Raw genomic sequence first — 25830 nt, forward strand, 5'->3', positions numbered from 1 at the left:
CCCCCTCCCCTCGGCGGCAGCCCTGCCCACGGCGCCGCGGCCGGCTCTACCTGCGGCCGGCGCTCCGGCTCCGCGGCGGCGGCGGCGGCAGCGGCAGCGCTTGAGGCCGGCGGGTCTGCGGCAAGGTGGGGCCGCGCTGGGGAAGGCGGAGGGCGGGAAGGCAGGCTGGGCCGCCGCGGCTGCCGAGCAGGCCCAGGGGCGCCCGGCGGCGGCTGCCGGGCCCGGCCCGGCCCGGCCCGGCCCTGAGGCGGGCGGCGGGAGCGGGGTCAGCCGCGGGGGCAGGCCCCGGCCCCTGCGCCGGGTCTGCGGGCAAAGCGTCCCGCTTCTGCGGGGCTGGAGGGAAAACGCGGTGGTGCGGCGAGCCGTGAGGAGGCGCCCGCCTGATCAGGCGAGAGCCGTGAGGGGAAAACAACAGGAGGAGGTGGTAGATTATGTCGAGGTACGTCTGGGCTTAGCGGCGGGGCTGCGCCCCTCCTCCCTTCGCCCGTCTCGGGGAGCTTGTTACCTGCACGTTTTGAAACACTTTGCGGCAAATACTGACTAAAGTCAGCGTTGTCGCGGTTCAGTTTTAGGTTCATCACATCTCTTTTTATGCTACGGCCCGTTGTTAATATTGCAAAATACTTGGGTATCGCAGTGCTTTACAGCACTGAGCAAGTGTAAGAGACAAATTTCCTACCAAAAGCACGCAATTTTTGCTGTTTAAACAGTGCTTTTGTAGACTGATTTAGAAGGAAGTTTAAAAGTCTCCACCCCACTCCCATAAATTAATATGGTCTCACAGATCACGTGAGTATGAAGTATGCCACGATTTTTTAAAAAAATATCATTATAAATTTTAATACAGCAGGACGAGAGCGTCACCTCTAGTAAGTTCTGCCAATCTCTTGAAGAAATCAGCATTATGAAATAGTTCTGTGTGTCTCTGTGTATGCCTGTCACTTAGAAAACTTCTGAACCCGTTGGCTAATTTCAGCCAGATTTGAAAGATGGAGATGTCGGTCTGAAAACTAACAGGTGGGGGGAAGAGGAAAACTTGATATCTGTGCTCTTCTGCAAGAAAAGCAGGCATAAATTAGTCCTTGTTCATTCTTCTAGCAGTAGGTGGGCAATTGGTATATGCAGAATTCTTCACTAGCCATTACATGAACAAGAAACAGGAGGATAATTGTCTGTTGTGGGAAGTGAAAAAGAACTGCAGATATTGTTGTGGACAGAGAAAAGAATTTAGAGGACAAAAGTTACAAAGCTTGGTTTCTTACTGGTTTGCAACTTGAGCTTCTAACAGCACAGCTTACCGTTTTTTTTAAATGTCCCTTCTGCAGCTGGCATGTGGGGTTTATTTGTTTGGGCTTTTTTAAAACAAAAACAAAACAAAACAAAAAAACAGTTCCCAGCAGCCCCTTTGTAGTGACTTCTCTATAAACCATACTTTGAAGATCTTGAGGTACATCTTGGCTGATGCACCGTGTTCCTTCCAGACCTGCTTATTTAAAACAGCCTTTTCCCAAATTTGAAAACTGCATGTTAAGTACCTCTCTGTAACAGTAGTCTCAATCTTCAAATAGATCTGTTTTATAGGGTAAAAATGAACGTAGGAGTTGCGCACAGCGAGGTAAATCCAAACACGCGTGTGATGAACAGTCGTGGAATGTGGCTGACGTACGCGCTGGGAGTCGGCATGCTGCACATTGTCTTGCTCAGCATTCCTTTCTTTAGTGTCCCTGTCGCCTGGACTTTAACAAATGTGATTCACAACCTGGTAAGCACTCTCTTGTAACAAACTTTGAAAAGTTGTTCATACTGATTTATTTTTAGTAGCAGGAAAAGAGAAAAATAGCCATTCTGTATAGATAATGAAATCCAGCTAGCCAAAACACCACCTCTCCTTGGCTTATCTGCTATTAAGTGAGTTGGCTGTTTTGGGGAGGAGGAGTGATACATGATCACTTTGGATTTAAGCACAAAAGACATGAAATATTCCTTGCGTAGTTTATGTATTCTTCTAAAATGCGTTTAATTAAGCTAGAATCTTGCAAACATAAAATCATCATGCCATCCAACTTTTAGTGTTTTGTATATTCATAGAGCTGTGCTAAATCCATAAAAAGTATTACATTTTTAATTCTTGGATATTACCTGCTAATGTTTCTAAATAAATCTGTTAGTATCCCAAAATGTTTAATTTCAGCACTTTACCTGTTTCCTTGGACAGAAACATTTCCATTCTTTTTCTTGCTTTGATTTCTGATCAAGGCAGATAAATTTTAACTCACAATGACTTCAGCATACAACTTTGTCACTACAGACATAAGAAAAATCTTACATGAAAGCAGTGGGAAAATCTGGACTACTGTGACCCAAGTCCTGAAACCATTTGTTATTCAGTGGATTGTGATTTGCATGATTCCTTTTGTATGCAAAAGGATTTTGAAGCTGGAGACCTTCAGAATCTTTCTGCCTTCTTTCCCCAGGATGCCATAATTTTGTTGTAATCATTTAAAGTAATGCAAGTATGTATATTGGTCCTGCCAAGTTTAGAAAAAAGAGGGCCATAATCCAGGAGTTTACATCATGCTTGAGGTTTGCTTACTCAGTTTTGTAAGATTAACAGCAAAGAACTCTTGACAAAAAGATAACTTCTTCCTTATTTAGGAAAATGATAGTTCATTTTAAAGACTGAGGTTGGATAATATCCTCTTGAATTGAGCTTTTTATTTTTGTAGATAGGTTTGAAACTCATAGCGGGATTGTAAGCATCATTAGAGCATTTTGTATGTCGGACGTGCCTGACTTCAGAAGATGTTGGCAGAGACAAGTATTACTAAATATTTCCCAAATGCCTTACTGAATTCATTGCAAGTAGCTATAATGACAACAGGGATGAGAGCATGTACAGCAAGTAGTTTTTTAGTCGAAGATAAGTATGAACTGCACTTCCATATATTTCAGTATTGTGATGGCAGTTTTTTGGAAACAAATCCTTGAATGGTTTGACAAAGAAAAAAACTTTGGATTTCCACTAATGGAAAACTCTTCGCTGACCTTGAAAGTATTTTTGGTGGTCCCTCCTGCAAGTACCATAAGACGCGTAGTAAGCATTTGGCTCTGTCCTAAAAGTGCCTTTTTGGTTAAATTATTAAAACCGAGATGCTGCAAACACCATGAATCAAAGAATTAATTCAGCAAATTAATTCTCTTAGGTTAATAGGCCTCTGGTCAGGGGGCTGTGCCAAGAAAAGTAGAAGACGATGTGAGATAACTTGCTTAAATTTCACCTCCTTTATAAGAATTCGTAATAAATACGATTTTTCTGTAACAGTTTCTGTATATGCATAAGAAAGAACCTGAAAGAAAGAAAAGGAAGTCTTTGATATTTTCTGACGAAGACTCTTGCTGAGAGTTGGTGTGCTCTCTTTGATAGAAACCAACAGTTTATTAAAACCAGAAGAGGGCAGACCCCCCTATCTGAGGTCAGTGGGCCCAAATTGATCTTTTAGAACAGACCAGATGTGGCATGCTCCCATCAAACACAAACAGCCCCAAAGAAAGTCCAGGGTGGTTAGAAAGAGGCAGCAAAGGGCTAGACAGATGGTATTCAACAGGTTGCTGGTAGTCTGCTTCTAAGTATTTGAAGCTGGGCAGGGGATGAGAGAACTTTCAAAATTTCTTGTAATATTGCTAGCATTTGTAGATAGATTTTTGCTTTGTGCAGGCTCTGCCTCATAACTCAGTTAACACTGTGTTAGGAAAGTAGTAATATAATCAGCAGCCCTAAACATGTTACAGTGCTTGTTAAAATTTGGTTGATTTCATGCAATTTTTGCCACCTAACGTAGAAGACAAGGCAGTGGATTGGATGTGACAGACTTTGGCTTTAATTCTGACTGTGCACTGACTGTACAACCTTTGGCAAATCACTTCTTGTCTCTTCCTCTTTCTTCTATAATTTGACATTACAGGTCAGCAGCTCTTCTGGGTGAGCATTCATTTACTTTTTTTTTTTTTTTTTTACAATGCATTAAACAATGTAATGATTATAAAAAAACTATAGCTAAAAGTGCCACTGTATTCACTTTTTATTTCCCCCAGGGAATGTATGTGTTTTTGCATGCAGTAAAGGGAACTCCTTTTGAAACACCTGATCAGGGGAAAGCTAGGCTACTAACACACTGGGAACAACTGGATTATGGAGTACAGTTTACATCTTCAAGAAAATTCTTCACAATTTCTCCTATAATTCTGTGAGTTCAAAACTGTATTATGGATTAATTGAATCATAAAACCATGATTTCAAAAGCTGCAACAAAATGGGTTGCAATTTACATTCTAAGAGGATTTTCTCTCTTTCTTTGCTTGTTTGTTTGTCTCTACATCACAGAGATAGGGAGTACACATTTACAGGCCCTATAATCAACAACCTTTCTCCCTGCAGCTTTTGACACTCCAGTTCATGAACTGAAGTCAAAGTTTGTAAACAGTTATTAATAGAGCAGGTTTTAAAGATTAGAAATGACCTGAGGAAAACGTAACTGTGAACTCTTGAAGTTCTTTAAGAGATTGTGAAGTCATAAATACTGGAAAGCTAAACTAATTGTCTAGCACATGACAGCATCGATTAACCATTTTGCAACTGGTGAGTTACAATGAGAGTGGCAGTCCTCACTGAATGGGTTCCAGGATTTTGCATGTAGGTTTTGCTTTGTACAGATTGTCTTCTGTTTACGCTAGTTAGGTAAATAGATTAGAAATTCTACACCACCTGTCTCTGTCCACAAAAGTATGGTTGTGTAACTAAAGGAAATCAGATACCTATTTAATATGCAACTCTTAAAAGCCTTTCTGTTTTTCCCTGAAGGAAGTTTCCCACTTGCATGGCAGGGTTGGGGGGGAAGGGAAGATCCTGCATTGTGTTTATAAAGTTGGCTCACAAAGGATAGGAACTGAAAAAACATATATAACTCCTCAAAAGAAAAAAATCCTGTTTCGCTTCCCACTTTCCAGTGGGAATTCTGTGTTCGTAACACTTGTGTATGGTTCTGTTAGTGAACTAATGATGTGTAAGTAGCTGAATAAACATCTCTGTTTTGCTGGGAAGAAAACCCCAACAATGTGATAGCCTCATTTCTCTGACTAGTTTTTGCAAAGAACAAGATGAAATTATTGGCTCAAAGCGTAAAGAAGTTGGTGGTGAATTGGTTTTTCTGAGGCACATTTGCTTATTCTTGCAGTTGAACAGGTTGTGGGCTAGCTTAAAAGAAAAAGGTGCTGGAAACATCTGCCAAATGGGAAGCATTTTAAAATCACGCCGATCCCAGATATGCTCATCTTAAATGATTTTTGCACTGAAAAATGTCAAATGTTTTGTCACAGATCATGGTAGGGTAGCAGAACTGCAGATATTTTGGTAGCAAACTATTTAAAACCTGTATCATAAATCAGGCTTGTAGCTGCAGAAGTCAGACTCGAGCTTGAAGGGTGGAGAGAGGTGCTGGAGGGAAGTATTGGCAGAATTGGTTTTTAGCAACTTGGGAAGTGTGGGAAGAAGAGACTTTTCCATAATTTTTCTGCAGATATTCTAGAAGCTTAGGTGAGATATTCAATACGGGAATAGATCAGTTGTTAACCAGTGGAATATTACTGATTACTAAAGCACTTCTTTCAGCTATGCTTTGTTTATTTTTCAGACAAGGGTGTCATGGGCTATGCGTGCTCCCTTTTCTCCCGCAGGTACTTTCTGGCGAGTTTCTACACCAAGTATGATCCAACACACTTTATCCTCAACACGACCTCTCTCCTGACCGTGCTGATCCCCAAGCTGCCACAGTTGCATGGTGTTCGAATCTTTGGCATCAATAAATATTAAGCAGAAGGTTTGGTGCTGACCGCTCCTGACATGGCTGCTGCTCCCCAGGTGAAGGAAACAAGTAGCGTGCTGTGCTGTGTATCTAACCGTACTCATGAGGGATGCTTTTACATCTGAGAGACAAGTCTTACTTCCTGCAGCACTGTCTGGGATGAAAGTTGAGCTTATAAGAAGATGCCTTCAAATACTTAAATGTGAATCGGAGACCTCTAGGAGAAAGATTTCCATGAAGAGCTGGGCAGGCCCAGCTCCAAAGCGTAATCCCCACTGAGACTGTGTGTGTGCCTGGCTGACGCAGGTGACTTGTAAGGAAGGTGCAAGTAACAGCTGAAATGGAGAGCAGGGTTTTATAAATACCCAGTCAACCATGATGCAAATGGTAACTTTACATATAAATCCAGGATCCTCAATACCAAGGGCTGGTGAGGCTGCATTCTTAGATTAGGTGAAAGTAGCTAGTTTCTGCTGTATGGATTGTAGGTGGTTGTGCTTGTTACTGCATTGTAGAAGCTTGTCTCGCAGTAAGTACTGTGACAGCTAGCATAAACTGGTGGTGTAATTCATGCCTTATCTGTTGTGATTTTTTTTTTTTGTCACGAAGACTGAAGAAAGTCCTTAACTGTCAGCTCAGGGGATTTCTACATCAACTTGATAGCTCAGTTTATGTACGCTTTTACGAGTTGCCACTGTTGTGTTTATTTCATTTTGCTTACCAGGATACTGACTTTTCTATGTGTAAATGGGACATCCTGAAAAATTTAAATTTCTTTTAAGGTGTGGATTTTTGACTATTTTTCTCTGACACTTGACTGATGGGTTACTTTTCAGTAGCTGAGAGGCCTGTAATGGTGGGGAAAAGGATTGCTGCTGGTGCAGGAGAAGCAGCTCAAGTAGAGAGCAGCAATGTCAGAACACGAAGAGAGAAACTCTGTCTAGGTTACGACTTAGAAGCCAAACTAGAAGTAGGTGAATAGGCAAATCACATGAACGAACTGTATGCTTTTGCAGAAGAAAGGTATAGATAATTTGCATGTCTTGGAAATGTGGAGGAATGCTGTGTTTTAGGGGTACTATGTAGTACTGAGTAGTCTTGTATATAATCAACTCTGGAACTAGAGTGTAGGAGGTACATCTGGAGCTCTGAGCGCTTATTTCTCTGTCATCTTGGAAAAATGAGTAATTTTGAAGTATACCGTATGTCTGTCAGCCAAAACCGGCTCAGATTTAACAGAAGACTCCATTTAAGACTTGATTTACATTTTGGTTGCAGCGACAGCCAGTGAGCTGGGAAAAAAAAAAAAAAAAAAAAAAAAAAAAAGCCCGGAGTGGCATACTTCTTTTCTTGCTAAGAGAATCTTCTGGCTATTTACTTTCTTGATAAAGATGATATTAAAAGAAAAAAAAAATAATAAAAGTGAGTTAAGAAATTTTTTTAGCACTTGAAGTAATTCTTGGTGTTATTGGTACAGAGAGCGGTAACTGTAATTTTAAAATGGCCACCCCCAGGCCACCCCAGCCCTTCGAAAAGCGCTGTGCTGTGTGGAGGGGACGGAACTGCCCGGCCCAGAGCCCCGGGGGGCCGGGCCGGGCCGGGCCGGGCCGGGCCGGGCGGTTGTGCAAACCTCTCGGCGTGCGGCATCCCGCCCGCTCCCGGTTCCCGCCCGGCCGGGCGCTGAGGCGGCGGCAGCTCGGGCCGGGCCGAGCCGCTCTGCGCCTGCGCCGGCTCCGCCCCGTGACCCGCGGGTGGGCGGCAGGCCCACGGCCGTGGGCCGGGCCCGCGGGTGGCCGTGAGCCGGGGTGCGGGGGCGGGGCCGGGCGGTGGGTGCTGCCCGGGCCCGGAGGGAGCGGGAGGCCGGGGCGCCTTGACCCGCCGCCCGCGGAGGCGGTTCCGTGGGGCCGCGGAGGAGGGGAGCGAGCCGGCAGAAGGGGAGTTGGGGGTCAGCACTGCTGGCAGCCGGGCGCGGGGGGCGGCGAAGGGCTCTGCGGAGGGGCACGGGCGTCCTTCGTGGTCGGGGCGTCCCTCCCCGTACACGGCAAGCGTGGGCAGAGCACTCTCCCGAAGCATGATTAAGGTAAAACAAAGGCATTAGTTCCCAACACTTAGTTGTCTTTTTTTTTTTTTTTTTTTGTCTTCCTTAAGGTCTTAAACATAATGTGGGGTCATTTGTAACTTTAAAAGTAGTATCACCTCTTCAGAAAATCAGACCGGAGCACATGCCGGAAAACCCTCCAGTAAAACAACTCTACAGTTGTTTTCTAGACCTAACTACCCGATAGATTTTGAACAATGAACAGCATCGCCAAAAGCCTGTTGAAATCGGTTAAACACGGCCCAGATGCGTGGCTGAGAAGCTGCTCTGCTCACTCTGGGAAACGGCACCTTCGGAAGCTGGTTCTGGGGATAGAGACGAGCTGCGATGACACGGGCGCTGCTGTGGTGGACGATGCCGGCAACGTTCTGGGAGAAGCGCTGCGCTGTCAGAAGGAAGTCCATTTACAGTAAGAATATACTTCTCTCGGGGCTTTCGCCTTACTGATGATCACACTGTTATTCCTACTTGTAATGCCATCTGCGTAAAAGTCTTCTCTCCTCTAGAAAACTCAGTAGGAGGCGGGTAGGTGTAAAGATCTATCCCTTGAGCTGCAACACATTCTGCTTGAGATATTACGAAGGGTGAGGCAAGCAAGCTGTGCATTTAACAAGTTGCCTCTAGTATTTTCTTTCAAAAAGAGAGGAATTATCTAACTTGAATTAAAGATGAAATCATTACTGTCAAAATCACCAAATGTCTCAATTTTTTAAAGGCAAAATGAATCAAATATAGGTAGTGGTGGCTAAGTAAATGAACCAGCAAGTGAGGGCTTGTAAATATTGTTACAGATGTTGCTTTGGAACAGCACTGAGGTACATCTAAGAGGTATGTGTGCCAAAAAAGGGCAAGTTACATCCTCTTCTGACTTCCCAGTGATAATTATGCTCACTTCAGTGATGCCCTTTACACTAAACAAGGCATTTGAGAATTTACTAAGGAAACAGGCAGGATATGGCAAGGTTAAGAGGTGTTTGAAATCTGTTTTGATGCCATTCTATCTGTTACAAAATGCAAATACATTGTTAATTCTTTGTTTTTACTAGAGCAGGTGGAATAATTCCTGTGGTGGCACAGCAGCTTCACAGAGAAAACATCGAGCAAGTAGTAAAAGAGGCGCTTAGTGTCAGTGGAGTCTCTGTCCGTGAGCTTGCAGCTATTGCAACTACAGTAAAACCAGGACTCGCACTGAGCCTTGGCGTGGGGCTGCAGTACAGCTCGGACTTGGTGAACACGTACCAGAAGCCGTTCATACCCATTCATCACATGGAGGCTCATGCACTGACCGTCAGACTCACGCATCACCTGGACTTTCCCTTCTTAGTTCTTTTACTCTCTGGAGGCCACTGCATCTTGGCAGTAGCACAAGGAGTTTCAGATTTCCTTCTGCTTGGACAGTCCATAGACATAGCACCGGGTGACATGCTGGATAAGGTAGCATTTCCTTATCTAAGTGATTTTTTTTTTTTTCTTGCAGTTATACTACATAATGGTACTATTATCATCAGCCTGAGGACAGTAATATAGTGCAATATGGGCTTTACTTAACTTTATCTGTTTTGAAATACCATAGATTTAAGACACAAGAGGCTGTTAAAAATCTGTGCATAGCATCAGTTGTAACATACGAAAATTAGTAATATTTTTAGCAAATAGAGAACATAAGCAAAACTAGTGTTGGAAGTTTCAGTGACACCCATTATACAAACAAGCTCTATGGATTTGAGAAGATTTATAGTGATATTTTAAAGGATACTGTCAGGTTTAAACCGGTACATATTAAAACATTTATTACCCTTTTTTGGTACAGTTTGAAAAGCCTGGTTTGACTTTCAGAATCACCTAAGTTTTCTGGGTGACTGAGGACAATCTGTAAAATCGGTCATTTGCAGTTTTATTTTCAAACACAAGCGTTTTTTAACCAGTATTTCTGTGTCTTAAAAAAATCGGGGAGTAAGTGGAGTCAGAAAGAGGATTGTTGAAATTTGAAACCAACTTTATCTGGTAACACAGTCCTATGTGTTTCCTATAGCATAAAAATTGGGTAGTTTGTGTTTCTGGCAAAATTTGTTGATCCTCAGGTTTGTCCAAATTGTTCTAGAACTTCCAGGAAAAAAAAAAAAGCCAGCTGGCATATGTCTTGTCCTTGCTGTGCCCTGTCCATAATTACAGGTTGGGCTGGATTTTGTGGTGTCTAGTTTTACTCCATGGACTACAATACAGTCATGCAGTTACGGGATAAATAATGTATCTCTCTATTTCAAGTCCGTTGCTTACTATCTCCTTAGGTAGCAAGAAGACTGTCTTTAAGAAAGCACCCCGAGTGCCACGGCATGGCTGGGGGGAAGGCGATAGAGCACTTGGCTCAGACTGGAAACCGGCAACAGCACACTTTCAGGCTTCCCATGCAACAATATCGTAACTGTGATTTTTCTTTTTCTGGACTTCAGACCTGTGTCAATAAAGCCATTATACAAAAAGAAGAAGAAGAAGGTATTTTTAAACAAAGTCAGGTATATACAAACGGTGGTTTTGAGGACCTATACTCTAGAAAACCTGTTTGATCATACATTGTTGCAGGTATTGGAGAAGGTGAGATCCTCTCCTGCGTTAAAGATATTGCTGCTGCCGTGCAGCACGCAGTGGCCGTTCATATTATCCAGCGGACATATCGAGCCATGCTGTTCTGCTTAAAAAATAACATATTATCATCAAAAAATGCAACTTTGGTAGGTATACATTTTTTTTTCCCCTTTTTGTATTTGACTGTAACATCATTTGAAGATGCAGATGCCTTGTTGTACTTTCTCCCTTGACACGTGAGGAAGATGTCAGTATGTATTACATTATTAAAATACCAGGATTCAAGTAATAGTCATATAAATGTTTATAATAAAGTCTTTCATAACTTGTTTTTAAGCTAGGAAGAGATTTTCTTATCCTCTAATCTGACCTTCCATAACAATTCAGGCCACGTAATTTGACCTGTTGCTCCCCAGTACTGGACAGCTGCCCTAGCTGTAACACACTTTTATCCAGGAATCTCTTTTAGCAGAATAAGCTCACTTATACTAATTTCGGATATCTTTTCATCAACAGAGATATGTTTTAATCTTCAAGCATGTTATTTATCGCTGTCTTCAGAACTTCATCTGATAACCTTTCTTTTAAATAGGATGGTAGTAGAATGTGACCCATCAGTACTTTTGAGTTAACGTCTTTTTTCTTTTGGAAACGGCTCTCAGGTTGTATCAGGAGGAGTTGCAAGTAATCAGTATATCCGGAAAGGTCTACAGACTTTGGCAGATGCAAATGATTTTGGTTTTCTGTGTCCTCCTCCAAGACTGTGCACTGATAATGGTGTTATGATTGCATGGTAAGAGTTGTTTCTCTTTGCCTATGTTTCTACAGTGTTCTTTAAAAGTTGAGATCAGACTCAGGAACTTCTGTTTATGGTGACTGAACCACATACCTACACAGATGCAGGGGGTTATGCTGTACCTTTTCACATGATTGCTTTCTTGCTTAGGAATGGCATTGAAAGGTTACGTGCAGGACTTGGTGTTTTACATAGTACTGACGGCATCTGCTATGAACCAAAGTAAGTGACTCAATTCAGTCTTTTTCTTCACTTACTCACTAGTCAAGGGAAGAGGAAGGAGGTATAGGCTAAAGGGAGTAGCAGAAGCTGATGAGGAGTATCTTTGCAGTGCATATAAGCTTAAAAAGTTACCAGCACATCCTTTTCAATGTAGTTGTGAAATACAAATGATGGTGTTTGGCATTTACATTTGCTTTGGCTCAGAAAGTTACATTACCTTATAACAGTTTTATGTATTATTACCTATTAGCATTGTGGTGGTGGAAAACTGGAGCAAGTTAAGGTGTAATACACTTGCCCCTAGCTTCTCAGTCGCTGTAGACATAAATCAAAATGCTTCAAGTCGAACTGTGTATTCATAATGAGCAATCAATTTGGAAAAAAAAAGAAAAAAATTGACATAGAACACCTGATAATACTTTTTTTTTTTTTTACCTAAAACTGATTATTTTTTTTAATGACTTGTTAGGTAAGACTTGTTCTATAGATTTAAGTAGATTTAAGGCCAAACAAAATTCTAGTATTTTAAAACTACCAGCTGGTCTTAAACTTGTATTTTTTTTCAGGTTTTTCCCATTTCCATTTCCAGGAAAGGAAACTTGGAAGGTTTCAGGACAAAAAAAAAAAAGTTGCTTCATAATTTTCACATGAAAAATTGTAAAATACTCTTCTTCACAGATAACTTTCTTTATATGTCTCAGCGAATAAAATACTGAGTTTTACTTGCTGTAGACTATACATTAAGATTACCACAGGAAGAAGTATCTGTGAATTTCTACTGTGTCTTGCATTCATCAGGGAGATGCAAAAAGAACTATCAACTAAAATCAGAATCTAAATAAAACAGCAATCCCCAAAGGTGGCTTTGAAATGACAGGTGTGTTTCCTGGCTTCAGCATGGCTGCAGATCAGACACTTCCCCCCTGTGAAGCTGTGTCTAGGTACAGCTTCAGACGGACCGTTTTAGTGGTCACACAGTCTTAACAGTGCAGGAATCTGCACAAAAACTGTGACTCTCATGCTCACTGTAAACAAGGTCTGTGAATCTGCACTTCTCTGTGATACAGCCATGATGTTACTTATTTTTTAACAAATACATCCTTATTTTATTATTTTCTAGAGCTCCCCTTGGAATTGATATTTCTAAAAGAGTTGAAGAAGATTCCATCAAGGTGCCAAAACTAAAAAAGAAGATACAATGGCTGGCATCTTAAAAAGTTTCTAAGTAAATGCACTTATATATTGTTGAATAAAAACTGTTTCAACACTGTTACATTTACTGACAGTACTTGGTTTACAAGTGTTGAAAATCACCTGTCAGAGATATAAATGTGGTGTGGTATCACCAAAAGGATTCCAGTTACTGTTCCACAACTGTCTAAGAGTTCTAGGTATAAAAACAGTAACAAAAGAAAAAAAATTAAAAGTGCACGTCCTAATAAATGTAAACTTACACAAATGAAAATATCTACATTATTTATACTTTATAACTTACAATAATGTTTATATATTTACAATATCTATTATAATTTAACAATATAATACATAACTTATGCAAGATTTATAATTTACACTACATGTTAAAAAAAAATTATAACTTCCATGATTGAAGAGTTACAGAAAGTAGACACAAGAGAGCACAGATTTTCAGGAAGATCTCAGTGCGTTAGCTGTGCCAGTACAACTGAATTTCAACAGTACCTAATTTGCTGCTGCTGGTGCGAGAAGCCTATTCTTAATTATACAAAATTAAATTTTGGAGCAAGAGGGCTCGTGCCTTTCATTTTTCTCCTTTTTTTTTTTTTTTTTTTTTTAAGAAACATCTCAGTAAACCCAAAACCAGTGTAAGTGAGCTGTTAAGATGCAAGTTCTGAGATTGCATATGAGTAACAGGTTATTTGACCTTGCCTTTTGATAATCAGTATAATATACACTTACACTGTTATTCACTGCAATGGTGTTTACTGGAATAAATACTTCAAGCATTAAGCACCTCAATATTGGATGACAGTAAAGAGTTTTTAATTCATAATGCATATATTTAAAATTGCTTCTATTTAAATACAAACAATTAATTAGGATCTGTGGGACAGGTATAAAAAGATAAGCTGCCTGTGGTTTTTTTAATTATTTAATTCGAGGGCATGATGTACCTAATCCACAAGGTACATGCATTATTTTTTTGACAATATTTAATTTTTGGAAGAAGGTTAAGATCTCTCATTGAACAAAAAACACTGAGAGTAGTATTTACATTTTGTTACGTGGCATTTCTGGAGTCTCGTTTTCATGAGATTTCAGCTACTGTAATTTACCTTTGTGTAAAGTAATTTATCTGTATCATTAAGTATTTTATCTTCTCGGTAAAATAGTGTATCATTTAATAAATTTAACTATAACATTTCATAAGCCCTACCCAGCAGTACGTTTATAGATCTGGCTCACTCATTTCAACAGAGATGAAAGACTGGAATTTGTGAAGCTCGCAGTGAGCAAAGCCCTTTTTCTTCCATATTACACCTAATCTCTCAATTATCCCAATTTTTAGTGCTGGTCATATCTTCCTTGGGACCAACAAGCCGGTCAGTCTTGCTGCTCAAGCGTCTCGCCCTGCTTCCAAACTTTCTGAACATTTAGGAGGAAGAAACCCCTAAATAGCTGTGGTTTGTGATACAGTAAATGCTGATAAAATTCAATACAGATTTCCCACCAGGGACCTAGCCTTAGGAACTGGAGGTGGAATAGTTCCAGTATGTTGCATACCCCTCAAAACTACTGTTGCTTGGACCAGGGAGCTGGATGCTAACACCACCGCAGCTTTCTTGCATGTTAACCTATCACTGTGTTTATCTCATCTCAATTAAGTGTTTGAGAATTTACACAGCAAAAAATGATTAGTTTTTTTAAATTAAAAAAAAATACTTAAAGCTCTTGTAGAACAAGTACATGGGAACAATGCCCCAAGTAATTATAGTACAGACATTTTGAAATATTTAAGTGGAGATACCTTGTAACAAGGAATTAGAAATGCTACCATGACAATTTCCTGGTCTATCTCAGAAAATCAAGTAAAGCAGATTACACAGTTGAAAAATGAAAAAAAAGAAATTGTTTTTAAGATACATTCAGTAACTGGTAAACAATTGGTAATATTTTAAACCTAAATTACATCTTGAAATTCTATCTTCATGAAATACATCTGAATAAGTTTCAGAGTACTTAGTACAAGTGAAAACATTTACTTGGAATTTAAAGTATCTATAGCAACGTGAGCAGTTTTCTTACGTTAAGTAATACAACCACTGCCTCCTACAGGACATTCTGAAGTTTTACAGTGCTCAAATGAGGGAAGAAGCAGCCCACCAACCACAGACTCTGCTTGTTTATACAATTTAAACCTTAGTTACATAGTGCTTTTGTAAGAATTTTTTCACAGGCTTGAATTTAAAGCATTGAAAAAAAGCAAGTTCTTTTGATGAAAAATACTGCTTTTGTTTCTACAGAACTTTTATTTCACTCTTCCCAGAAAAAAATAACTGCATTATACAAAATAAATGGTTGCACAGTATTTAGCCAGCAACCCTCTATGGTGCCAGCAACTGTGTATGTACAGAACTTTAACTAGTATTTGATGGTAAGTGTTGTTTAATCTGTTTAAAAAAAAAAAAAAAAAAACACTGTAATCAAAATACATTTTTTCTCTTAAACTATGAAAATCTTTATTCCTCTCAAACTTTCCTAGCATACTCAGCAATGTCAGTTAAGTAAGTGCCAGTCTGAAATCAGAAGACACTTGTATTATTTTCAAGACGACAGTAGCTATATTACTACGTACATTCCTTACCTCTTCCTGTTGACTTCCATGACGGGAACAGGGGGCTGTTCTCTGCCTGGCTTATCCGTGTCAAACAACTGAGCCTTACAGCCTGATAGGCAGCCTATGAACAAAGTTACCGAATCAGCTGTAAGGATTCTTTACATCAATACCTAACTGCTTACATCAATAAAATGACTGACAGAGTTGCAGGTTCACAAGCCTTACCAATGCTCAGCAAGCACGGAAGCTGAAGTACAATTTTGGTTTCATTGCATGTTTAAAAGCACTTTGTCTCGATACAGATCATTTGCACGTGTCATGGCAAATTAAACATATCTAATGAGAAGCATCCCTCAGGGAACAGTATACTTCAGACTGCTGCTGCTGCAGCGCCACCCAGAAAGGCCACCTCAAGGCCAGGCTGCTTTTAGGGCAATGCTGTCCTTACGATTAACGTTTCCCAAGCAATAACATAGTCTAGACAAACCTACTAACTCCCAGAGCAAGCATGTTTCTTCCTTCTGTCCGATGCTGAGTTTAACCACGTACAATATTCTCTCATTATTAGCTGCAAAGACATACACATGCATACATTACAAGACAAACCCACTTCCACCATGGACATGAAAATACTCTGTGCATACTGAAAGTGCTGACATCTGAAATTCAGTCCAAAAAGCCCCAAAACAGTCACAGTTCTCTTTCGTTTTAACTCCACAAGACAAGTTGTGTTGTTTTTTTTTTTCTCTTTTAGAAGCAGCAATAGGACTACATCTTAACACACTAAAGTTACTTTACTATTTAATATATAGAAGATATATTATCATTTAAACAAAAAAAATTACAAGGTATGATATCTAGAAGATATAAAAATACCAATGTCAAATTTTAATTTAAAAAAAATAGTAAACTTACAGTTTTCTTACTAGAATATGTCTGAAGACATTTCTTAAATTTGGGATTTCCACCTTCTTTTTAAACCTCAGTAACAAAGGAACCAGAGTTCATTAACTTGATGTACTCTATATTCCTGCAGATAGTTATGACTTAAATTTTTGTAATATTTCTTTACAAACTTGACAAATTCTTTGGAAAATCTACTCACACCCTTAGAGATACTTAGGAGGAGTAGATATATCACGCTTTGTATGAAAATTATTTTTTTTCCTGGTATGCTTTTTCCTTTCTCTGGTTAATTGAACAGGAAAACTAGAAATGTAAGGTAGCATGTTGCATACTAAACTCTTACCTTACCAAAAACATTGGAGAGCATGTATCCAGTTTTTCTTACAACATTAACTTTGCAATCCTCCCATACACAATCAGAAAAATCAGCTAACTCACATTTCTCTTCAGAGGAAGTCCGTATTTCTATTTCAACGCTGTGATCGCACCCACACACTCGCCCATAGTACCTTTTAAATTTTTTTTTTCTTTAAAGAGAGACCTTTTTTTGTTTTGTTTAAAAGAGATCCTCCTTGAAATATACAATGGATGCTTTGTAACTTTTAGAAGTTAACGCTAAAAGGAGGAAGCAAGCTAGGGAAGTGAATGAGGGACAAAGGACAGCCTGAAGGGAGCTTCCCAATTTCTCTGGGAGCAGAGGAAGCCCCGGGTTTGGGACCACAAACCAAGCCAGCCCTGCAGAACTGGCTGAGGACTGGGAGGCTGCACATGATGGCCCTAAAACACCCAAGGGGTGCCCATTTCTCAAGTAACAAAAGGACAAATATGATACTTGGCAGGCAGATCTCCAAGAGGCGAGAAGGCCCGAGATCCTCAGCTCTTTTTCGGCTCTGGCAACCCAGGCTAGCTCCTCACCACACCCTCCCTTCTGAAACCATAACCTGAGCCCTCTCCTACAGCACAGCTGCAAGACCAGCCCTCTTCCACGACAGAGGGAAATCTGCTGTACTGCATTCAATATACATGACAGATTGGGCAGATTCAATACAATTTCTGCGACACTGACATTGGTTAGAAAGGGTGGGAAAGCCAACCTCTGGCTAGCCTCTCCTCCCCAGAGCCCCCTACTCCCTTCCTCCCCGAGGATGCACTCATAACCAGTCTCTAATACAAGTACGCATCTATATGGACTGCTCTGATGATTAATTATAACATCCAAGTGTATAAAAAACCACACCAAACATTCTAAGAAACCTCTGAAGATTTACTCAATTTGCATGTATGAAAAATGCAACATCAAGATGTAGCTTTACAACTCATCTACTGTAAATAACTTCAGTCTGCTGCACGTGTCAGATGCTTTTTCATTGTTGCTCTCTAGTTTTGCAATCCGAGATCCAAACTGCACAGCCCTTTTTGGCAAAATGGTTGAGGCTGTAAGGCCAAACTCCGTGGCTGCAAGGCGCAGAATCAGTTTCTCACCAATTCCTCGAGGTAAAGTCAAGTCAGCTTTTTCCGAGATGGGCAGAGAATTGAGGAATGAAACAACATCTTCGTCGAGAAAAGGAAACCTAAAAGGAAGACATGTATGGGAAAAGACCCTTTAAAATCTTCATACAAGTAGTCTTTGTTTTCTTCTTTACCACATGCGAAGACTTCAGAGTCTGTGCCAATTCCTAACTACAAATGTACCTTAAATATTAAGTGTCATAGTACTGAGGGAAGGCTCCAAAGCAGTTACACTGTCTCGGAGAAAAAAATATCATATACCATGTTTAAGCTCAGAAGCCTGGAATTTTTTAAAACTTGTGCAAAGAAAAAAGTAAGAACAAGCATCAGAAATGTTGGGTTTATACAAAAGAAAAATTATAAAGAAAATTAGAAAATACAATGGAAGAGCAGGACAAATTTTAAAGTAACACTTTTCTAAGTATTTAAAAATATTGTATTAAGCTACACTGTAACTTTGAAACAAAAATATTTACACAACAAACTCAGGCAAAGTTCCCACTTCCAGGTATTCATATCTAATCACAAGCATGATTAACAGCATTGCCTGTCCACCACTGCAACCACTAAACTGAAAATGTGCAACTAAGAACAGATTTGAAAAAACACTGGTACGAAGATCACATAAGACCTTTCATGCACCAGAGCAGACTCTGCTACGATACTTAAGGAATTTTTTTGCAAGATGGCAGTAGGATGGAGGAAGTAAACACAAATAAAACAATTATTTAACTATTCTGACTTAACAACCAGGAAATGCAGTGGGTATTGATCGTGCCTTATTGCATGGACAGGAATACACAGCTTCTATGTTACCTTGTCATTCCCCAAAGTCACTCCCCAAATGACCACACCAGAACATTTCAAAGTTGCGCAGAAGACTGTTCCACTTAAAATGATAAAACCAACTCAATTTTAACTATTTCAACAACCATTGCTGCTTCTTAAAACTTCCATAGGGAAATCCAGTGTTCAAGTTGCTAAATATCCTTAAGTAACTCTTCCACAGTCCTACAAACCACTTCTTAAAAAAACAAAAACCAAAAAATCCCTAGAACACAGTACACATTAACAAAACTGCAACAGAACTTAGAAACAACATAAAATGCATAGAAATTTCAATTAACATTTCTGCTGGAGTGTTAAAAGCAGAATATAACCGGCAAAACCAGTTTTGCTTCATGTTAAAACAGTAATACCTGGCTTCTTTTCCGTGATCACCAATAATTCTATCATCTCTACCAAGATTTCTAGAAGAAATGCGATGCAACTCCATTTCAAGTTCTTTATTCAGACCCTCTAAGCCATGTTTTTTGAAGCAAACACGATGTCGAGAATACCCAGCGAGCTGTTCATCTGCTCCAATTCCTGTAAGCACAACCTAAGCAAAGAGAGTAAAAGAAATCTTTCTTATTATCTATGCAAGCTAATACTATGTAACAGTTCTTAAATGTTTAACTACCTCTTAAGGAGAATAACCTTATTAGATATTTTCTATTTATATTACCTATCATGATGGGATGTGCCTTATACATTTACAGAGCCTGAAACAGTTCCCAATAAAGTCACTGGAAACTTAAGTAAGTTCACAATCAGACCTAGAAGTACACACAAACATTTTTACCGAGGCAAGGAAAAAACACCAAAATAACGTTGTGTGCATCACAAATACACCAGTACCTTTGAAGAACATCTTTGTTAGTTTCTATTATAATAAGCAGCATTTGTTAAACACCAGCCTGTATCAAAAAAGTTGCTGCAGATTACGCAGTATGCTGTAGGTTCTAACTATTCATCTGAATGTACCCAGATTATTATTAATTTACCAGCCATTGCGTTAATAACAACTGCGTTACATGAAATAAAAATGTGTCATTGTTCTGTCTACTCAATGATAAGCATATAAAATGTTATCAAGAGAAAACCACTACTACATCTGGTCCATTACTGTGCCTTCCACAGCAATTCACTACAAAACTGGAAGTCTCTTAAAATAGAGTCAATTGTGTTTTACTGATGTGACAATAGCAAGCACTTAACTCATTTTCTACCTGTGCACACTAGCAAGTAACTAATGGGAAAGTGACAATTTCACTTTATGTTTTATTAACTCATGACTCATTTTAACCTATTCTGGACCTAAGATGAATTTGTATGTTTTGCAAGTCTGACACACACATCAAGTAGATCAAACCATCAGCAATGTTCTACAGCAGTAGTCTTTATGCAAATCATTGTGTTTGTTGGGGTTTTTGTTGCTGGTGGCTTTTTGTGTTTTTAAGCTTTAGCAATTAGCAGAAAAGTAATAGAAAAGTCAAAAAGCAAAAGCATTAGCGAATTGCAAACTCCTGAAATTAAACAGTTTATTCTTCCCTACACAAACCATCTGGAATTGGGAAGCAAGAAATCCAAAAAAATCATCTAGTTGCTAAAAAGATTTTACTTAAAACTACATACATGAAAGTAAGTTACAAAAAAGAATGAATTCCTTTTGTAGTTCTGTCATTCAATCAGACTAATTACAAAAGATTCCAAGTAATCACCTTTTCTGCCATTATTAGCTGAAATTTTGTCACAGCGTGCCTAAGTAACAAGCTAGTAATCTTCCAGCTGCTGGGATGTTGGCACAAAACAATACTACTCAATACTTCATTAATGTTTATCTCTAAATTTGTTATCCTATTTAGTTTTGAATTAAATAACAGTTACCCACGACTGGACTTGAAACACCAGAAATGATAGATGATGGTTGCTATTTTTTTCCTAGTCATGCTGTTGCTTATACAAGCTAAATGAGAAGCCATACACATCGCACAACAAAAGAACGGAATGCAGCTTTTAACTCCAAAATTTCACAAAGATTATCAGTACAAACTATTCTATATTGTGCCACTGAATTTCAGAAGCCTTATTAATATTAAAGACCCCTGCTGATTTCTGAAACAACAGAACTGTTTTTACATTCACAGGTCAAGTGTAAGGCAGAAAACAATCAGTACCTTTGCAGGACTTCTATATGGTTTCAGTTCTCCTTGGTTACTAATAAAACCCTCTCCTCTGGAAGCAAACCAAATTGCACAGCCAATGCTGTCATCCAAGACTGTATCCAGTGGATAAATTAAGTGATGAATGCATTGTTGTCTCATTTTTTTCAATTCCTCTAGTGTAACATTAATTTCCACAAAGTTCCAGGTTCTTGAAGGGTTAATGGCTTCTAATTCTTTCAGTCCTGCCCTACCAGTGATTCTGTCGGGAACAGCAAAGCAAGATAAATGAGCACCAGTGTTCGCATCAAGATCTTTACAATCTTCCTGAGGACAAAGCAAATCAAGCTCCAGTTCCTGGTTGGTACATTTTTTGGTGGTACCCTTTTGCTTAGCTTGTTCTTTTACCATGAAAGCTACATTGAGAAGATCAATTGGTTCCTCCAAAGGCACATGTTTATCCGCAAGGGCCGCAATAACCATAGAATCAATGCCACCAGAGAAGAGCACTGCAATGTGTGCTTTCCTATTAGAATTGCTTGGAACCCCTCTTGTCTTCTGATCTTCATCTCTAAAGAGAGATAAAACCCGTCTCTTCACTGCTGCATTTAAAACATCAATAAACTGATGGACTAATTTTTTCTTGTGTTCCTGTGCAAGAAATCCTTGAAGAGTTTCTACAGAAACCATATGGGTAATTTTGCTAGTATTAGTGCCTGGACATTCACCTGACACTTCAGAAACTGTTTTATTTAAGGGGATAACTGGTGCTGCGAGACACAGTTTTGATTCATTCATCATAAGAGATACGTGGTTCGGTAAGTCTTTTGAAACTTGGTCCATAACATTAACGAATACTTCTTCTCCTGCTTTCTCTGTGCAGCTGTACTTCCATGGAAACAAGGTTAAAGACAAAGATTTAGTTGCTGCACAAGCTTTGAGATCAATTTTGAAAATTCCAGATGCTGGGACTTCTTGCCATTGGTTACCCGCTTCGGAATAAACACTTACTGATGTGAGACAGAAAGCACTGTCAACCTCATTATTGAATTGCCAAAGCAAACTACGACGACCAAAATAATCCCTACCAAACCATAAACTGTGTCTAGATGCTTGATAATAAATAAAAGACCATGGACCCCGAAGTAATGAAAAAAGTGACAAAATGTCTGCTTCACTACTGCATAATGCAAGATGATGAAACATTACTTCAGTGTCATTCTCCAGATCTCCTACATGCACTCCACTGAAAATTTCTCCATTCCAAAGAAAAATATTGTTATTGGCATCTTCCAGAGGCTGAGGAGTCACCAGTCCCCTCAAATGAAGTACATGGCCAGAAAATAGACACTCGTAAGAGAGATCAGATGCAGTTTTTATCAACTGTTGGCTACTGTCTGGTCCTCTTCTTCTAAGACGGCAGCATATGTCTTTGTTAAAGAAATCATGAATAGCATGCTGGCTACCCAAGGTAACAACGCAACAAATACCACACATTGTGACTCTGAATTCAGATGTACTATTTCTTGCTTTTAGTCTTCTCTGAATTTTCCATCTCCTGATGCGCCTTCTTTAATTCATCTAACATATCTGTGTAAGAGAAAAATACATGAATAATCAGCTTTGTAAACTGGTAATTGTCTAAGTAGTTAAATTTAAGCATATATCTAAGAAATTAGTAATTCCAGCCACTTGTACAATTAGAGAGATAAGCATGAAATGCTAAGTAACAAAAGTGCTATAGTATAATGTAACACAAACATAGCTCACTGTAGTTTCTTCTTCTTTAATTATATAAAGATTTATTTTTTTTTCCTCCCAAAGAAAGATACACTGTAAGAATCAGGGGAATGGCTAACTGTTGCCTATATAAGCAATATCATTTACACATTTGTAATAAGTGAACTGTTAATTAAAATGTCAACATTATTAAAGAATATGAAAGTAGCAATTGTTCATTCAAAAAAATAAACTTATACTTTTAAATTTATACATTTTTAACATTTGTTCAATTATAAACTCTCTATCATCTGTTCTTCTACCTTCATAATCTGAAAGATCCATTCTCTCAAGTACCTAAAGATTTCTAGCTTAGCCTCCAGTTTAACTTGTCAGTATTTTAGTCTTACTCATCCCATGCAACTTTTCGACTTTTGTTTCTTTTAGGGACAAAGCACTACACAGCTTCCCAAAGGACACCAAGAATTGTGACTTCTCTGTCGTCCTGCATCTTCAGCACTTGCTCTTTTATCACATCCGTATATCAAGTGGAAACACTTTCACATTTATCCATCTCAGAAAAAAAAGCATGTGTCTGAAGTCTACTTTGCATGTGATATAAAACAGTTGCCAGGTTTTCATTTTAATATGCCTCTGAAATCATTAACAGCTGCAAATGCATCTTTTAAATAGTGAACTATTTGATCAACTTTTATACTGTAAACTTACTTTTGCACTGAGATAGTGTTTCGGTTCGGTCTACAAGAAAGAATATGTTGCTATTGGGTTGCTGCCTATAAACTTTCTGTAAAACAAAAGCAAGGCTGTATTAAGTCAAAGCAACAAACTTGGGCAACCACATTGCAGCAGAAACTGACACAGGTCCACCAAGAAAGCCCTTCACTTTTCTGCCAGGAGGATAAGTTCTGCCCTGACAACAGCAACATGGTACTGCTGTAGCATCAAAAATATTTCATGATCAACCCATGACTATTCTGCATTTCTCTACTTCTCATGCATGAGGGATCACATTCTATTTTAAAACAGATATACATGAAAAGTAAGACTATTTCATGAAGTCTTCTGATCAACTCAAACATCTCAATGAAATAACTCAGATAAAACATAAAAAAGCAAAAAATCCCCAGAACATTGTGTTACACTGCACAAGTGTACATAATCAAATCAACTGGAGGACAAATTATTCTGAGAACGGCAGACAACATCTATACTAAAATCCGTGTTAAAACAAATTAAAGACAGTGTATTCCAATTTTGTTTCCCCTCTTGTCTCTATGCTTATTGCTTATCTCTCTGATGCTAAAATGGAAATAGTCAAAACCAAATTCTTAAATACTTACCCGGTTCTTCTTCAAATTAGAAAGCTCATCAACTACAACCTTCTGCTCTTTAATCTGAAAAGCAAAAGATTAATGTCAATTTAAGTGTTAAAAATAAACCATTGTGTTATAATCCTGGTGGTAAGCAAGCTTACTATTATTTTAAGACATCTACAAATAAAGTTGCTGTTCTTCCAATGGACCATTGAAGACAAAGTAGAAGTAGATATAAAAATAAAATACTAAATATCCGGTTTCTAGAACAGTTATCTTGCATGGATTGATACTTCTCCTACTCTTGAAAGCAATCACTACTAGGAAGCCAGAGTACCTCTAGCTATTTGTAATCAGAGATCACATTTTTCCCCCAGACAAAAACATGCAAACAACTAATAAAACATCAAATAACTTCAGAAAACAAAATTTAGCATAGTATCTACAACAGACTTTATAATCACAGGTGTTTTCTATATTCAAAATGAAACCACTAAAAACCCCAAACCCCTAAAACTGCATTAAGAGCAATGGAAGCCCTTCTGTTGCTCTGGAGTTTTGCACACACTTCCTTACTGGGATTTACCAACCTGTTCAACTGCACTGGCAGAGGTGGCAGGTATTCCCATTTCCTTTTACAATGACGACTGTCAATGCTAAAGAGCAATGAGGAGGATCGTCATAAAAGCCAACAAATGGAACAAAATCTGGTCTGCAGGCAATTAATGCTTTTTGTTAAAAACAAACAGGATGGTTTTCTTTGTTCTGCCTTTGTGTCTCCTGGAATTGGTGAAAGAGTAGAAGGCTGTCCCAGAGCTAGGTTAGCCAAACTGCATGTGGCATACAAAAAAGACAACTTTTCCAGCAGTTACATCAACATCAATCTTGTATTCCCAATTCCAACCGACAAAACGGACTAAACCAGCCACTTAAGCATAACAGAAACTACAACCTGCAATACAGTTATGTCCAAGCTTTATAGCTTTCCCAGCCATCAAAAATACCACTGATCTTACATAACATGGCCATATAGAAGGAAGTAATTTTTTGAGGGAGAGCAGTTCCACGGGACTTGGCAGATTTCATACTAAACAAAGCTATTCTCACCAAAGAAAACAGCAGATTTATGAGGAGTGCCAGCCTCTGTGACTGAAATCCTTTGGGATTTTCTGAGCAACTACAGCCGAGGTAGGTCTTTTTCACAGAGAAAGACGACTCACCGGCCGTTTCAAGCTCCACTTGGAGCAGTAAGAACCAAAACCACCACCTGACGAGAGCTCCCAAGGACGCCAACAGCTCCGCAGGCGACAGGCGCTCTCCCCCCAGCCCAACAACGAAAAACCCGCCTCACAGCAGCCCCAGCTTCGCGCCGGGACTCGCCCTCCTCTCTCCGCGCCGATCACACCCGAGGCTACAGGCGTGGCGTGGCGTGGCGTGGCGTGCCGTGGCGTGGCGTGGCGTGGCCACCGCCCCCCGTCCCCCCCCCCCCAGCACGGCCCGCTCCCTCCCTCCCTCCCCGCCGCCCGCGCGGCAGCGGGCCGCCTCAGCTCACCCTCCGGCTCAGCTCCTCCTTGCGGCGCAGCTTCGCGCTCTCCCCCCGCTCCTCCTCTTCCTCCACCTCTTCCTCCCCCACCTCTTCCTCGTCCTCCTGCCGCGGAGCGCGCCCCGACATCCCGCCACCGGCAGCCACCCACCACCGCGGCAATGGCGGGGACCGGGGCGGGGGCGGTGGCGCCGCGCGCAGCCGGCCCACAGCCGCGCGTGCGCGCGCAGGCGTGCGGCGGCGGCCGCCGGCGGCGGGAAGGGCTGAGGGGGCAGAGCTGAGGGGGCAGAGCTGAGGGGGCAGAGCTGAGGGGGCAGAGCTGAGGGGGCAGAGCTGAGGGGGCAGAGCTGAGGGGGCAGAGCGGCGCCGCCGCCGCCCGCGCCGCCTACGGGGAGAGCTATTACTTACAAGCATTAAGATTATACGTTTTCCTCTTTGGTAGGATGGTGTTAATATTTCTC

General features: G+C 40.1%; 5 protein-coding genes across 12 annotated transcripts in view; 2 read left to right on the plus strand and 3 right to left on the minus strand.

Moving 5' to 3' along the window:
* Window positions 1-148, minus strand: part of PMS1 (PMS1 homolog 1, mismatch repair system component) — a 47227-nt gene extending 47079 nt beyond the window's left edge. The window contains exon 1 of the mRNA XM_032995220.2: window positions 51-148. The gene's annotated coding sequence lies outside the window, so the exon portion shown is untranslated. The remainder of the gene's footprint in view (window positions 1-50) is intronic.
* ORMDL1 (ORMDL sphingolipid biosynthesis regulator 1) lies at window positions 13-8095 on the plus strand. Of its 6 annotated transcripts, XM_032995225.2 has the most exons (5): window positions 293-439; window positions 1582-1762; window positions 4093-4244; window positions 5731-5914; window positions 8007-8095. In XM_032995225.2, exons 1-4 carry the CDS (start codon window positions 432-434, stop codon window positions 5864-5866), a joined length of 477 nt encoding a protein of 158 aa, XP_032851116.1. In that variant the 5' UTR covers window positions 293-431; the 3' UTR covers window positions 5867-5914; window positions 8007-8095. The 6 variants fall into 6 exon arrangements, with proteins under 6 accessions (XP_032851118.1, XP_032851117.1, XP_032851116.1 ...); XM_032995227.2 differs by lacking the exons at window positions 293-439; window positions 8007-8095 and adding an exon at window positions 13-125 and having other exon boundaries at window positions 5731-7275; XM_032995226.2 differs by lacking the exons at window positions 293-439; window positions 8007-8095 and adding an exon at window positions 64-125 and having other exon boundaries at window positions 1569-1762; window positions 5731-7275.
* A 58-nt stretch (window positions 8096-8153) lies between these two features.
* Window positions 8154-13016, plus strand: OSGEPL1 (O-sialoglycoprotein endopeptidase like 1). 2 transcript variants are annotated; one of them, XM_009975349.3, is made up of 7 exons: window positions 8154-8365; window positions 9003-9390; window positions 10245-10449; window positions 10537-10685; window positions 11202-11332; window positions 11486-11557; window positions 12678-13016. In XM_009975349.3, exons 1-7 carry the CDS (start codon window positions 8154-8156, stop codon window positions 12769-12771), a joined length of 1251 nt encoding a protein of 416 aa, XP_009973651.2. In that variant the 3' UTR covers window positions 12772-13016. The 2 variants fall into 2 exon arrangements, with proteins under 2 accessions (XP_009973651.2, XP_032851114.2); XM_032995223.2 differs by having other exon boundaries at window positions 8279-8365; window positions 9008-9390.
* Window positions 13017-17523: 4507 nt separating this feature from the next.
* On the minus strand, window positions 17524-22270 carry ASNSD1 (asparagine synthetase domain containing 1). The gene is made up of 3 exons (XM_032995222.2): window positions 20789-22270; window positions 18989-19170; window positions 17524-17851 (listed from the first exon to the last, which is right to left on the minus strand). Exons 1-3 carry the CDS (start codon window positions 22268-22270, stop codon window positions 17590-17592), a joined length of 1926 nt encoding a protein of 641 aa, XP_032851113.1. The 3' UTR covers window positions 17524-17589.
* ASDURF (ASNSD1 upstream open reading frame) lies at window positions 22250-25555 on the minus strand. Of its 2 annotated transcripts, none has more exons than XM_042784251.1 (4): window positions 25379-25555; window positions 23854-23907; window positions 23222-23297; window positions 22250-22363 (listed from the first exon to the last, which is right to left on the minus strand). In XM_042784251.1, exons 1-4 carry the CDS (start codon window positions 25496-25498, stop codon window positions 22293-22295), a joined length of 321 nt encoding a protein of 106 aa, XP_042640185.1. In that variant the 5' UTR covers window positions 25499-25555; the 3' UTR covers window positions 22250-22292. The 2 variants fall into 2 exon arrangements, with proteins under 2 accessions (XP_042640185.1, XP_032851120.1); XM_032995229.2 differs by lacking the exon at window positions 25379-25555 and adding an exon at window positions 24417-24697.
* Window positions 25556-25830: the final 275 nt, after the last annotated feature.

This window comes from Tyto alba, unplaced genomic scaffold (assembly GCF_018691265.1).
Source record: "Tyto alba isolate M040663 unplaced genomic scaffold, T.alba_DEE_v4.0 Super-Scaffold_7, whole genome shotgun sequence".
Classification (NCBI taxonomy): domain Eukaryota; kingdom Metazoa; phylum Chordata; class Aves; order Strigiformes; family Tytonidae; genus Tyto; species Tyto alba.

Bases quoted from the DNA above. Each gene is read 5' to 3' on its own strand.
- ASDURF (XM_042784251.1), bottom strand. From the start codon at position 25,498: ATGTCGGGGCGCGCTCCGCGGCAGGAGGACGAGGAAGAGGTGGGGGAG. The intron at 23,298-23,853 runs GTAAGTATTTAA...TTTGTTTTACAG, and splicing joins CTAATTTGAAGAAGAACCGG to AAAGTTTATAGGCAGCAACC. The intron at 22,364-23,221 runs GTAAGTTTACAG...TCTCTTACACAG, and splicing joins AACACTATCTCAGTGCAAAA to ATATGTTAGATGAATTAAAG.
- ORMDL1 (XM_032995225.2), top strand. The intron at 1,763-4,092 runs GTAAGCACTCTC...TATTTCCCCCAG, and splicing joins CAAATGTGATTCACAACCTG to GGAATGTATGTGTTTTTGCA. The intron at 4,245-5,730 runs GTGAGTTCAAAA...TTTCTCCCGCAG, and splicing joins ACAATTTCTCCTATAATTCT to GTACTTTCTGGCGAGTTTCT.
- OSGEPL1 (XM_009975349.3), top strand. From the start codon at position 8,154: ATGAACAGCATCGCCAAAAGCCTGTTGAAATCGGTTAAACACGGCCCA. The intron at 9,391-10,244 runs GTAGCATTTCCT...CTATCTCCTTAG, and splicing joins CGGGTGACATGCTGGATAAG to GTAGCAAGAAGACTGTCTTT. The intron at 10,686-11,201 runs GTAGGTATACAT...AACGGCTCTCAG, and splicing joins CATCAAAAAATGCAACTTTG to GTTGTATCAGGAGGAGTTGC.
- ASNSD1 (XM_032995222.2), bottom strand. From the start codon at position 22,270: ATGTGTGGTATTTGTTGCGTTGTTACCTTGGGTAGCCAGCATGCTATT. The intron at 19,171-20,788 runs GTACTGATTGTT...CTCTTTGCTTAG, and splicing joins CATATAGAAGTCCTGCAAAG to GTTGTGCTTACAGGAATTGG. The intron at 17,852-18,988 runs GTATTACTGTTT...TCTTCCTTTTAG, and splicing joins GATCACGGAAAAGAAGCCAG to GTTTCCTTTTCTCGACGAAG.